The sequence below is a fragment of the Zosterops lateralis genome, assembly GCF_965231275.1.
Source record: "Zosterops lateralis genome assembly, chromosome: 4".
Classification (NCBI taxonomy): Eukaryota; Metazoa; Chordata; class Aves; order Passeriformes; family Zosteropidae; genus Zosterops; species Zosterops lateralis.
The window spans coordinates 50297658-50311129 of NC_139765.1; the positions used below are offsets into that span (position 1 = coordinate 50297658).

The 13472-nt window shown below is 43.0% G+C and overlaps 1 protein-coding gene across 3 annotated transcripts in view; it reads right to left on the minus strand.

Annotated features, from left to right (window-relative positions):
* The window catches only part of ANKRD26 (ankyrin repeat domain containing 26), a 50770-nt gene extending 45454 nt beyond the window's left edge, over positions 1–5316 (minus strand). For 2 of the 3 annotated variants that reach the window (XM_083860393.1, XM_083860392.1), the window contains exons 1-5: positions 3157–3252; positions 2750–2923; positions 2521–2627; positions 1861–1998; positions 957–1108 (exon numbers count right to left, since the gene is read on the minus strand). In XM_083860393.1, the coding sequence (XP_083716519.1) occupies positions 957–1108; positions 1861–1998; positions 2521–2627; positions 2750–2923; positions 3157–3162 (577 nt within the window). In that variant the 5' untranslated portion in view covers positions 3163–3252. Of the gene's footprint in view, positions 1–956; positions 1109–1860; positions 1999–2520; positions 2628–2749; positions 2924–3156; positions 3272–5028 lie in introns of those variants that run through there. The other variant, XM_083860391.1, reaches the window with a different exon arrangement.
* Between the last annotated feature and the right edge of the window lie 8156 nt (positions 5317–13472).

A 13472-nucleotide genomic window follows, 5' to 3' on the forward strand; every position in this document is an offset into this window, starting at 1 on the left:
TGTATTTGAGCACTGTCTTCTATCCATTTGCCACATAGTTCCAAAGCAACACCCTTAAAAACTTGTAGGACTTGAGATGTAAAGTACGAGGCAAACTATTCAGTTATAATAAGGTATTCATTTTCTAGGATTCCTCTAGGACTCTGACCTCATAACCACAGACTGGATTTTTAAAACTCACCAAAGGAGTAATTTTTTTTAATACAAGGCAATTTAATTGTTTTTTGGATCACAAGGTAATTATTATTTTCTAAAAAATTTCATTGAAATTACTGAAAGTGGAAGAAAAGGATAATTTTTATTGTAAATCAAACTACATTCAAGCCAACACAGCATACACAGACAGTGCAATGTCATTGCCAACAAAATTACTCTTCCAATATAATATTTGCTAACTATACCTGAGGGATTTTGAGAAATGGGACATGCAAAAGGACCTTAGTGCAGATGGAACTATTACTAAAATAAAGATACAAACTCCATGAAAATCAACAAGATCCGTACTTTTCTGCTCATTCCTCTGTTGCTTCCTAATTACAGAAAGAGGACCAACTACCTCAGGTGGAACCCACTGCTTTTGAAACTGGATTTTCACAATCTCAGTTGCCATCTCTAGGTAAAAGTACACTTTTTAAATTGAAAAATAAAAACATTTCTGCCTAATTCCTTCCCTAGCCTCCTTCTCTCTCAAGGAAAACCCATATAGATGGGCAGCCTGACAGACAGAAAGTAACAAACCTAAGAAGTGAACACAGAACGCAAATCAAACGGTTTCACAGCCTGGCAAGCAGCACTTTCCAAGTATCACCAAATAAGCACATTCACAAAGCTTGTGCTACTCCATCTGATGCCTCCACTAAAACCAAGTGAATACAGTAAGCACTAACAACACAATCCCACTAAGGAAAGGCCACGCTGATTCTTCCTGTGAGCTACTCCATGGTTAAGGGCCTTACCTCCTCTGTCCACAGCAGGTGCACCCAATGTAAAGCCAGCAGCTGCTGCCCGGTGGGGAGTGCCAAGTGCTGTGATGCCTCGTGCACCACCACCTGTAGAAACTTCTCCTATGTTTTCCCAGTCTGCATATTCTGCCAGTTGTTTACTAAGACTGTAGAGATAAAGAGAAGAAATAAATCTTGTAAAAATAATCACATACCTGCATATACCATCTAATAGAAGAGTTCACAGCCACTTCTTATCCATCCTTTTCTTATCCTATCCATAGCCATATAGATTTATATACTTATATGCCCTTACTGCATGACTAATACACTCATCAATATCACTACAGTCACATTCACTTTAATCATACTCAAACCTAAGATGCTATTAACTCCTGCTTGGCACCTGTCAAATTTGACCTCTGGAGAACTGTATGATACAGACAGATTTTAGAGTTTGTATTGAGCAAACGAGAGCTTAGCAATAAAAGTTGAAATCTAACAGAGAACTCTGGGCAAAATTTTTCCTCAACTTCCAAGTTAACACTAGACACTGAAATTATACATATCAGAAGACAAGAAGAAATGGCCACAAGTTGTACCAGGGGAGGTTAAACTGGATATTAGGAAAAATTACTTCAGTGAAAGGGTTATGAGGCATTACAACAGACTGACCAGTGAAGCTGTTGAGTCACCAGCCCTGGAGGTATTTGACAGGTGTTGTAGATTAGCAGTGGGCTTGGTGTTAGGTTGATTCTTAGAGGCCTTTTCCAATCTAAATGATTGTATGAAGACATCACTGAGCACACCTTCAACATAAGTCTCAGCACACTATCAAACCTTGGTGCTGTTAACAAAAATTATCAAAAACCACACTGGTAATAGACAACTTACTCTAATGATACAGTTTAAAACTTACCTAGAATATCCATGAATAACAGCATAATCCTCAGCTGTCCATCCATTAGTGTCTTTATGGGAAACATCAGCACCATATCGAAGAAGAACCTTTATAAGGTTAAGCTCTCCACCAGAAGCAGCAGTCATAAGTGGGGTTCTGAAGGATCCAAGAAATACGATATGAAATATATTATTTTATACAGTCATTGTAATTATTTTTGGTTTTGTTTGCCTTCAAAAAGGTATTCTCCCCATTACTTTAAAATGAACAAAAGAAAACGCATTTTTCATTAAGAAAAACAATAAAATGGGAGAGGGTCTCAAAACAATTAAATGTTTAATCTTAAAACAAAGCTTTCACACAGACAACACTTACAAACTCTACTACTATGCAGGAGATGGCTTTTCAATTTAAGGGAATGTCACTGAGCTAGTGGCAGGCTTCCTGCCAGAAAGGCCATCACACACAGTAACATTTTGCAATCCTCAACGTGGAAAGCATTGAATGAGATGTAACAGCAAGCCACCGAGGTACGACCATTTTTCACAAGTCACACAGAAGTAACTGCTTCTGCGTGGCTCCTTGTTTTGTGTTTTTTCAGACCTCATTCCCATGCCTCTGTCAAGCTAACCTGAAGAATATTAAGGAGACCCATGTAAGGTTTTGACAGCCCCTCACCTTTCACATTGATCTCGAGCATGCACGTCAGCTCCTTTTTTAAGGAGAAACTCCACTACCTCTTCATGATGTTCGGAGACAGCAAGAATAAGAGGGGTATATCCCTCCTGAAAGGGCAGATAAAGTTAAAAATCAGAGTAAGAAAAACCAAAACCAACCAAACAAAACTTCAAGAAAAATATGAATGCAACTTTTGGAAAGCACTTCATTAACAAATATAAAAATTTACCTTATTTTGGGCATCAATATTGGCATTATGCTCAAGTAATAGCCCTGCTACAGTTGTATTACCAGACAGGACAGCCAGGTGAAGGGTAGTGTTGCCATCAGCATCTGCCAGATTTGGGTCAGCACCATGTTGTAGCAGAATAGCCACACATTTTTCTTGCTGGCACTGTACTGCCTGGAAACAAAATACAAAAAACTTCCAGCATTTACATTTCACGTTGTTGCAATTCCTCCATCTTCCCAATACTGGGAATTAAGAGCACCTTCAAAGATTAGCTAATATATGCTCATTCCACACAAATCACAACATGTGTGATTTTACAAAGCTCTACATAAATACTAAAAAATACATAATTTATTTCAAAACCAGTAAGACTCACTTGCAAAAACATACCATAGTCCACGTACCTTCATCAGCGGTGATCTGTTATCATTGTCAAGAAGATTTAGCTTACACTTGTTTTCTACCAGATACGTAACTACATCCACATGGCCGTTTGCACAAGCAAGATGCAGAGCTGTCCTAAAAATTAAATAAAGTGAATTAGCACAGACAGGGATAATTTCAGGCTTTTTTGATAAACAGACACGACCACAAGTTTCACTTTGCAAATCTCAAGCTTAAGAACCCACTCCCATTACTAGTACCTGCACACCAAATGCTTGGGACTTGTTAGCAAAAACCCTCCACAACATCTACTTAGTTAAGGGGACCTTTCCTTCACTGTAGAACTGAACCTGCAGAAATTCCTGTGCCCAGGCATTGGGTATCACCCTCAGTGGGACTACACACATGGCACAGCAACAGAGACCAAAGCTAGGGAATCTGAGGACTATGGAAAGTCAACTTCTAAGTTTTTCTTGGATCATTCACGGGCCAGAAGTGTATTGGAGATGTAGGAGATGGACTTAATTGCAAGAATATTAGAGTTTCCCCGCACTTTGAGAATTTCTTTTTCTCTAGCTTTTTTACTACTGAAGCAAAACCAAGAACACATTTGCACCAAAGTGCCTCTAACAAAATGTAGCAAACCAGAGAGCAGATCAGAGCAAACTCTGATCCTGACTACAGGAAAGTAGTTTTTGACTCTCCTGTAATGTTTAACTGTCAGTCATAAAAAGCCTACTACAGAGGAAGTCCTCTCCAAGGAGGCGATACTATGTTTCCACAATATATAACTAACACAGGAAAACTGAACTTTTTTCTTCAATTTAAAGCCTTGCCAGAAAGAAAAGCAGTCCTTCAAACCAAAGCATCTTAGGTCGATGCCAATTCACCAGTCTACTTGTGCACAAAGACACAATCACCGAGGAAGTCCTTGCATGTGCTTCCTCCTACAAATCTAGGTGTTTTTAGGGAAATAAAACTAGATGAGTTTTATTGCTGCCAGAAGTCCAGCCTTCTGGACAGCTAGCCTAGAGAAGTTGAGCTACTCTGCTAAAACCAGCATCCCTTCAGAATATCACGAAGGATTTGACTCTGAGCCTTTACAGAAAAGGTGATCCCCGTAGGCTCATGACAGATCACCAGGACCCATGCTGCAGCCCAGGGCTTCTCCTCAAGGTGGAACTGTTAAGTGCTTGCTGTGCTTGACTCAAATCCCCACACAACAACACCTGTCAGAAGCAACAGCTTCTCCTGCAAGTCACTGACCAGATCTTCCAGTCCAAGGTAATGATTACTTGTACCGAAGCCTTAGAACAAAAAACTAACTGCCCCCTAAAACCACACAGTGGCTTAGGCTGTCAGATCGCACTCACAAAAGGCAGGCAGCATCAACAGACAACATGTTTATTTTGTGCTATAAATCCTTCCTAACCGCAGTGTCCACTGGGGCAGTGCCCCTTCGGGCTCAGCTATGGACCCCGCAGGCTGGGCTCTCAGAGCTGCACAGATGGGGGCGATTACACCCGGACTCCGAACCCAGGCTGGAGAATGGCCACGGGGCTCCTCTGGCAACTCCCCTCTGCTCCCATCCCCGCGCCCTGGGCAACGACGTACGACCCCGGGAATGAGGGCACCGAGGAGGCCGGTCCAAAGCGGTGAGGCAACAGGTGGCCGAATTCAAGGGGTTTTGGGCAGCACAACCCTGATTCCCAGAGCCAAGGGCTGCCCTGGGCTGCGGCGCCCGCACTCCCGCTCCTCACAGGGACGCTGCCGGCCCGCTCCTGCGGCGGGGACCTGCGGGGGGCTGCCACAGCTTCACGGGGCCCTACAGCTTCACGGGGCTGCCACAGCTTCGTGGGGCTGCCGGGACCGCCCCCGGCGCCCGCCCTTACCGCTCCGCCTTGTCCCGCCCGTCGATGCCGTGTTTCCTCAGTCCCTGCCGCACCTGGGCCAGGTCGCCGCTGGCGGCCGCGCGGTGTAGCTTGCCCAGGTCCTTCTGCCGAAGCTCGTAGGCGCCGGCGGGGCAGGGAAGCGAGGCGCTGCCGGGCGGCGGCTGCCCCTTCCTCTTCCTCCCGAACCCGAAAATCCTCTTCATCCCGCAGCGGGAACGCAGGCACGGTCCCGTCTAAGAAGAGCGACGGCGGGAAGTACGGGCGGGCTGGACCGTGCCTCAGGCAGGGACAGAGGAGGGGAGCTCCCGGCAGCGACCTCGGCTCAGTGCGGCTCCTGCGGAGCGAGCCCCGGGCGCGGCGGGCGGAGGGAGCCCCAGACGCCCTGGGGCACAGCCCTCCCCCGGGGCCCGAGCCCGCACCCCGCGCACAGCCAGCCCCGCGCAGGCGCGGCGGGGCAGCGGCGGGCGGGCCCGCGCAGGCGCAGGCACGGACGGAACAGTTCTCAGGTGGAATTCGTGTCCCGGGGCATTTGGCGCTGCGTGGTGCCGCCATCGTGCTTGGGTGGATGCGAGACAGGAACAGACTGCAGGGATTTATACAGGGGGAAAGAGGATGGAGCGGAGATTCAGATAGCATCTGGATGCTGAGGAATACGTCTGGTAGCTGAGTTCGCAGATTGCCGACTGAGATGCGGGGTTTGGGTGCAACCCGAGACAAGAGTCCGTGAACTTCCCGCCTTCGGGATATCCAAGGGCGCGAAGGTGGGTGACGCTGCTCAGGCGAAGCGACTCTGAGAGACCGAGTGACACAGCAGGAGCCTGGAATTGCCGAGTTTTTGGGTAACAGAGGAGATGAAGAGCGGTGACCCAGCGAAGGCGTCGGACACGGGGAGTGGGGCAAGGCCGGAGGGGCGAGGCTGGCTCAGGGGGCGGCGGGGCGGCTGTGGAAACCCGGAGGTTCTTTATGTAGGTGCTCTCCTTAGAGGCACCATCTCGAGCTGTTTGTGTTACTGCACAGGAATAAACTGCTTTATAGAACGAGATACCTGAGACTGTGCTGTGGGAAACGTGGGGTCGAAGCGGTGCGGAAACCTGGTCTGACTGTGAGAGTGGGGGGTGTGGGGAGATGTGTCCAGCCAGCCGCCCTTTTCCCCCCGTGTGGAGCCGCCCTTTTCCCCCCGTGTGGAGCCGCCCGTTCCCCCGTTTGGAGCCGCCCGTCGTGCCGGGGCTACGCCTCCAGCAGTGAAAGCCTTTGGCCCTGCGGGCGTGGCTGTCAGAGGCTGTGAATGGTCACACTGGGAAGTTTCCCTAACACCCATGACAGACTCAGAAAGTTACTTTCTGGTAAATGCGGCTGAGTGGGCACGGACACAGGAATACAAACGTGCATGCAGACGGCCTGTAGGGAAACGCAGTACAGAAAGCAAAATATTTGGGAATAGTTCTCAATATCTCTGCTACAGTGATGCCATGGGTAGTTCAGATACAATTTGGGGGTGATGCCATGATACAGTATACCCTAAGGTATTTGGTGAATGGAACATCTTGCCAGAACACTTCTTCCTATCTTTAGAAACTACTTTTTGCATATGAATTTCTGAAAAGCAGATGGCAAACAGAACCTAATTCAGACAGAGGAATGCATTTCACTATGATTAGCCGTAAAAATATTTATTGCAATGGGACAATAATATAGTATCACTTATTAGAGGAGGTGATTTAGCCCTTTGAAATATTTTCTTTTCCTTCATCACTAAGAATGGTACATATATTAAAATCTTTATTGTCCTTTCCAGAATGAATCTTCACAGCTTTATTAAATGTTTGCTTCTGACATTATCCTCTTGTATTGAGGTGACTGATGTACAGTCACTTTCATTAGTTGATTCTTAATGTATTAGCAGTGTTCTGGTTTTTCAGACATGATCTCTAGAAAGAAGAGCCAAAATAATAATAACAATAATTTTAAAAAGATGGAAAAATACTCTTTTGCTGAAACCACAGCTAAGTATGTTCAGGTTGCAAAACCTAAATTGCTATGAGTATTAGGAAATTAGTATTAGTAACCATTTTGAGAATGTCTCTGTAGTCAGTCTGACCATTTAATAAAAAAATGGAGAGCAAAATGCATTTTTTAACTAGATATATTTGTTTTCTTCCAGCCATCTCAGAAGAAAGGCAAGTTTTTATTTACAAGATGGTAACATGGGGTAAACACAAATCATCTCTATGCTCTTCAGGAGGAAGTACTTAATCTCAACTTCTTTTCAAATGGACACATGCTCAGCCACAAATAGTTTTGTTTTTACAGGTTACTCCCCGGATAAGATCAGGAGACCCTAATTCCATGTCAAATATTTCAGAATGGTATCAATAAAACCCCCTGTGATTACAATGTCAGCTTTAGTGGGTGACTTTGATACCTGAATGGGCTAAAATTTGGTTTCATACTTTTAAAGATAAGGGATGCTGATGGAGTCATAGAGTCATATGGGTACAACAGGAACTGCTCCTTACTAGCCAAAAAAGATGCAAAATAAATAGCTAGTCTGTCACTAAAGCAACTGTTTGTTCATCAAATCAATCTTTGTTAGTACTATTTCTTTAATCGTGTTGGCTCAGGGTGCTTTGAAGATATCAAAGTGTTTTAGTTTTGATCCATTTCTACATTTAATTTCATTTTTATCGTTCCTTTTTGGATTTAGGTTGGGGGTTTTTTTTTAATTTTGGTATTTCCTATTCTGTTGCTTTTTCTGTTCAGTGTTTTCTATGCTTATCTGTAGTTTTCCCGGTATCATCTAATAGCAGCTGTTTCTTTCCCTGTCTGTGTGAAGTGTTTCATTCTTGTTTCATTACAAGTCTTGTGTACCACAGGAACGTTTCCAAATAGGGCTTAAGTGTGACTTAAGTGTTGCATAAGCAGTGGTATTTGGATTAGTTTGCTATAGGTACACCTTTCCTTCAACATGATTCACTCTAGCTGGAAAATTTAGCTCACAATCATTGTACAGTTGAGGTATAAAATGTCAGTCTGAAATTCCCCTTTGCCAATATGGCTAATTCCCCTATTGGACCACCTGATGTATTTTATCTACCAGGAAGGAAAAGTGTCAGTAAAGACTTGGGCTGATAACATATGCTGCTAAGTATCCGGTTTAGTACACCTGCTTTGCAACTGCTGTATTTATAGGAGTAGTACAACTTAAAAAAGCTGTCTGGGAGGATTGCATGACTCAGTAGTGCCGACTCTGAAGCTTTGAAGGGGATAAGGTAGTTAGAACACACCCTGCAGACAGTGACTGCAGCAGCTTTTGCCATAAGTGGAGAGCTGCAGCTGTGGAGGTGCTTCTGCTGTGCTGCCTCTGGAGCCTTCTACAGTCATTGGGTAGTTGCTGAGTCAAGTGGGGGCAGTTTTACCTGCTCCCAGTCCAGCCTGACATACTGTATCCCATGCACACAGTAGGATTAACAGCTAGCTTTTCATTCAGAATGTAGAAGGGATTTCTTTTGGTTTCCTCTAAGTGATGAACAAGAAATTTTATTTTCTGTACAGTAAAACAGTTGCTGTATGAGATTGACTCAGTTGGTCAGAAAATGGTGTTGACACCACCGAGGTTATGGGTTCAATACCTTTATGGGCTGTTCACTTAGGAGCTGGACTTGATGATCTATCCTTGTGGGTCCCCTCCAACTCTGAATCTTCTGCGATTCAGAAGAGGCTTACTAGCATACTCAGAACCACACTTTTTGAGCTACCAATATAGTTATCAAGTAAATGAACTCTCTGTTATTGTGGAGTCAGGTAGGTCGCAATTGGATTTGTTAGGTTTGGTTCATTTTAATTGAGGAAAAATTCAAAATAAGACCTTTGTCTTCCTTCTTTCTATTAAACTACTTGGAAGTTATAAATCATACAAAAGAAGGGAGAAATGTCTGCTGACAGTAGAACTGCAATGCATTGAGAACTTATTTCAATTCCCAAATGCTGTGGCTTAAGCCCAGACACAAACTGAGGTACCACACAACTGCATGATCACTACCCCCTGCAGACACACCACCACTGCCCTGCCCCAGTGGGATGGGGTAGAGAATTAGGAAAAATAACAAAAAAAACATGACTTGTAGGTTCAGATAAGAACAGTTTAATAATTGATACAAACAAAAATATAAGAATTGTAATTAAAAAAAAAAATAAAAACCCATAAGAAACAAGTGATCCAAATACAGTTGCTCACCACCTGCTGACTGATGCCTATCCTGTCTGACTAACTTGACCCAGTTTCTATGGTGTGGGATATCCCTTTGGCCAGTTTGGGTAAGCTGTCCCAGCTGTGTTTCCACCCAGCTTTTTATCCCCACTGGCTGAGACATTGAAAACTCCCTGACTTCTGATAAGCACTGCTCAGCAACAGCCAAAACATCAGTGTGTTATTGTGATGGTTTGGGCTTAGATGGTGGTAGAGTTAATTTTTTTCACAGTGACTGGGGCTATGTTTTGAATTTGTTCTGAACACAGTGATGATAGCATACAGGTGTTTTAGCTAGTGTTGAGCAGTGCTGTTGGGTCCTAAGAGTGCAGTCCTGGGCGACCTGCTCAGGGATAGCTGTCGCCCTGAATTTTCTTGCTTTCAAGTCTTTGAATCTTCACAGCATGATTCTCACGCAGCTTCATGTAAACTATATGTATTTTTAGAATTTATCAATGTGTTTACATAGTATTCTGGGAGGAGAACTTGATTGATGGTAATGGTGACCAATGAGATTCATGAGGTCGCAGCCTTTTTTAGCCAACTTTGGCTTTTGTACAAAGTGTATGTAAGTTGATGGAGTCAGAAAATAAAGAAGCTTTCCATGTCTGACCTGCTGCTGCCTGCTGTCCTCTGTGTGCCCCGAAATAGCAGACACAGCCACAAAATGTCCTGAAGAGTACAGTCTTGGACTGCCTACTCAGGTAGATGATATCTGGGATACCCCTGGGCTAAATTACACAGAACAATGCCAAACCATCAATAGAAGTTTTATTTATGGCAGCAATGATGGCAGAAACAAAGAACTAATCTTTCTTTCCAATCTTATTTATTCTGAAAAGTGCTGAATGTTCAGAATCCAACTGCATTAAGCTGTACATTCTTCTTCAATGGAGAGTCTATCAGTGATTCCAGTAATGGTAGTGAAATAATTTGGTCTAAAATGCTTTGTAGGATTAGACCTATGGTTGGGTTTGGTGCATCCATACAGTGAACATAACACATCAATTATTCTGAGTCTCCAGCACACATATCAGCCCTGCCCAGAGGTGTGCTTGAGTGCAGAGAACATGTGAGAAACATTCTGGAGAGGTATGGGAACCTTCATCCTGCCAGCAGTGAGCAACTATACAAATAAGAGAGAAGGCAGAAAGTTAATTATGACATTATTCACTTTGATGTCAGATGAAATGTTTCGTTACACTTACACTTTGTGCCAACTGTGTTTCAGATATAAATAAATCTGAGTTTGGAATAGGCTTAGACATAGTTTTCAACAGACAGTAAGGGAAAGAACTGTGATTGTTCCCAGAAAACTCCCCTGAAAGCTTCAGTTGGTAAATGGTTTTCTGTGACCCTCATAAACTGATTAGCTTTTTTTCAAGTTCAAGCTAGTTTCAATTTCTTGAAAGACAGAGACTTTCTGAAATAATTATGCATACTTGATGTTTAAAATCAAACCAGCATCAGACAAAAAGAAATCAGTGCTAAATCAAAATACAAATGCAAGTGATTTGCTTATATTGCATAGTCTTTGATCAAACTGCTAAGCAGCCAGATTTCATCAGCTTACATGGCATGACAGAGTTTACTGCTGCTTCTTACATCATTTGAATTTACTTAGACTTTACAGTACTGTTGCTCCTTAGCAGAGCTCTCATTCTCTATTATGTGAAGAACTTGTGCAATGTACTGTTTAATTAAATTTGTTAACTTCCAAAAGGGCATTTGGGATTTACAACCCATACATCTGCTAATACGTGTAACTTTGAAGGGGATTACCTGAAGAGGAAGTGGATTATTATTTAATGCACTTTTTCCCAGCTGTACTTTGGTGTATGTGTGGAGAGTGATGTGTCAAAGTTCTAATGCCTGCCTTCAAGCATTTGAGGACATGAGGACCGGTTAGGTGGACTTCCATAGATGTCTGCTTCGCAGCAAGACCTAGGAATGGTGTTTCTTCTCGACTCCCAGGTCTGGAACATGTCTCTAAGCATGAAAATAATACTGGAAACATTCCAAACACATTAAGTGAAAGGACAAGAAAGAATGAAGGGAACACTTTTGTTCAAACACAGAACATGAGTGACACATAATGAAGCTACTGCAACAGGAAACATCTGACAGTTTTGTCAAGCTCAAGAATCCAGCTCAGTCAATCTGCTGGTCAGAAAAAACAGATGTGGTTCATACTGTGAGTGCAAAAGAAGCCAGCTAGGCAGAAAAAAAACAACAAGTGAGTGCACTGTGCTTGACATCCATTTAATAGACTTAGAGTTTATATTCAGACTGCAATGAACAAGTTTTCACATCTGAGGCGGGGAGAAGGGAAACCATAGATGCTCTATAAAAGTAAAAAATGTCCGGAGTCTTTCTACAGAATTTCATTTAATTACATGATTTTTGGTTAAAACATCACGATAATCCTCTCGTTCTGCAAAGGGGATCCAAATGAAACTTTTTTGAAGATCCAACACATCCAGCTTCAAGTTCAGCAGTGGCTGGGGGGAAATGACACAAGATTGCTTATGTCACTTTTAAAGCAGACAGGGAGAGTTAATGCACTGAAGTAACATTGTACATGACACAAGAGTCTGCAGTCCTGAATGAGACTTTAAATTGTCTAAGGATACCTAACATGGGAAGAGCTGGGCACAAAGGAAGAAACACATTTTGTGCACATTTGCTTATGTGCAACATATACAACAATACAACAGCATTTCTAAAGCTAGTGACAGACATTCTGCAGGCTACTCATGACTCCAGTGGCCCAGGTGGATTTCCTCTTTGGACACTTGGCCCCAAATTGCAGAGCATGTTTTATGCTCCATGTTGCAAGCATTGTTTAGGCAAGCAGTTCAATATTTGCCTAAATGGCACTGAACAATCTCTTCCTGAAGAAATGTTGTCTTTTGTTCCTGATCATGTTCTTTTTACTTATTCAAAACAAGACTGCAACACCTAAGCTACAAATACAAGCCATGAATCACAGGAAGAAAATATCAAGATCTAACAGCAGAGAACATGTACGGTATGGTTTAGTACTGAAGGCATTCCACATACAGGGAAGGAAGGGATTGGTGAAGTCTATAAAGATCTAAAAGAATGTGGGGGCTTCTTTGCTGTTTTTGCTGGAGATTAACTCTAGTGAAGGGCAACTTCATCTTAAAACAAGTGTTTTTTGCTTGTTTTTTTCTAGGCAGGTGCATAACATTCTATGTAATATTTTGGGAAGCAGGAATTTTTCACATTCAAGTCTAAACTGGAGAGCTAGCAGAAAAAAAATCTCTGTGCTTAGCAGAGGAAGTTGAAAATAATGGCTTGAAAGCTGTCAAGACTTAGAAACAGTCACCTTTTTCCTTACTAACATTCCTAATGTAATGACACATTACCTTCTATCAGCTCCTTGGTGATTTTTTGATCCAGTTCCTCTTGTATCTAGAATTATACATCAAATAAACAGTTAAGATATAATATGGCCCAAATTTAGCTGTTAAAACTCCTAAAACATTCTTACACCCCATGGACAACACGGTAAAACCTAAAAATATAATCCCAAATGGAAATGATGGCTTGTGGTGGCCAAGAAGATGCCAAGCCTTGGACCACATGAGCTATGTGGAAAGGCTGAGAGAGCTGTGACTGTTTCTTTCCCGGAGCAGTAACTACCAGGGGGGTGGAGTAACAGAGATGGAGCCAAACTTTTCTAACCAGTGCCAAAAGAACAACTCCCCCCAAGCCTCAAGTATTTTCAAGTGCGGACAGTAAAATCCTGGGGAAAAGGAACTCCTCCAGAACATGAAATGAGACATGGGTAGTGGAAGGAAGCAGGAAATCTAAGGCCTAGAGCAAAAGATGACCTAAAGCAGGACTAATCCTAAGCAAAGCATAGTAGTTGAGCTGTTGGAAGAAAGCACTTTCCCAGTTTATGAAGCCTTCACAATGACCACAGGGCCCTCTGCAACATGTGTGACTGAATCAAGAGAAGAAAAAGGTCTTGTTTGCCTCTTTTTTATTCCAGTAACCTTTTTGTGATTCTCATCCCCATCCGAGTAAAGAGAAATAAGATGAAAATAAGGCAAACACAGATTTCTCTGAAATGGAATGAAAAGGCTTTGGAGGACTCTGGCAGCATGTCCACTGTTCTCCTGGCCATCAGCCCTCTGGAGAACACATCACAGCTGACTAGCCCAAACCT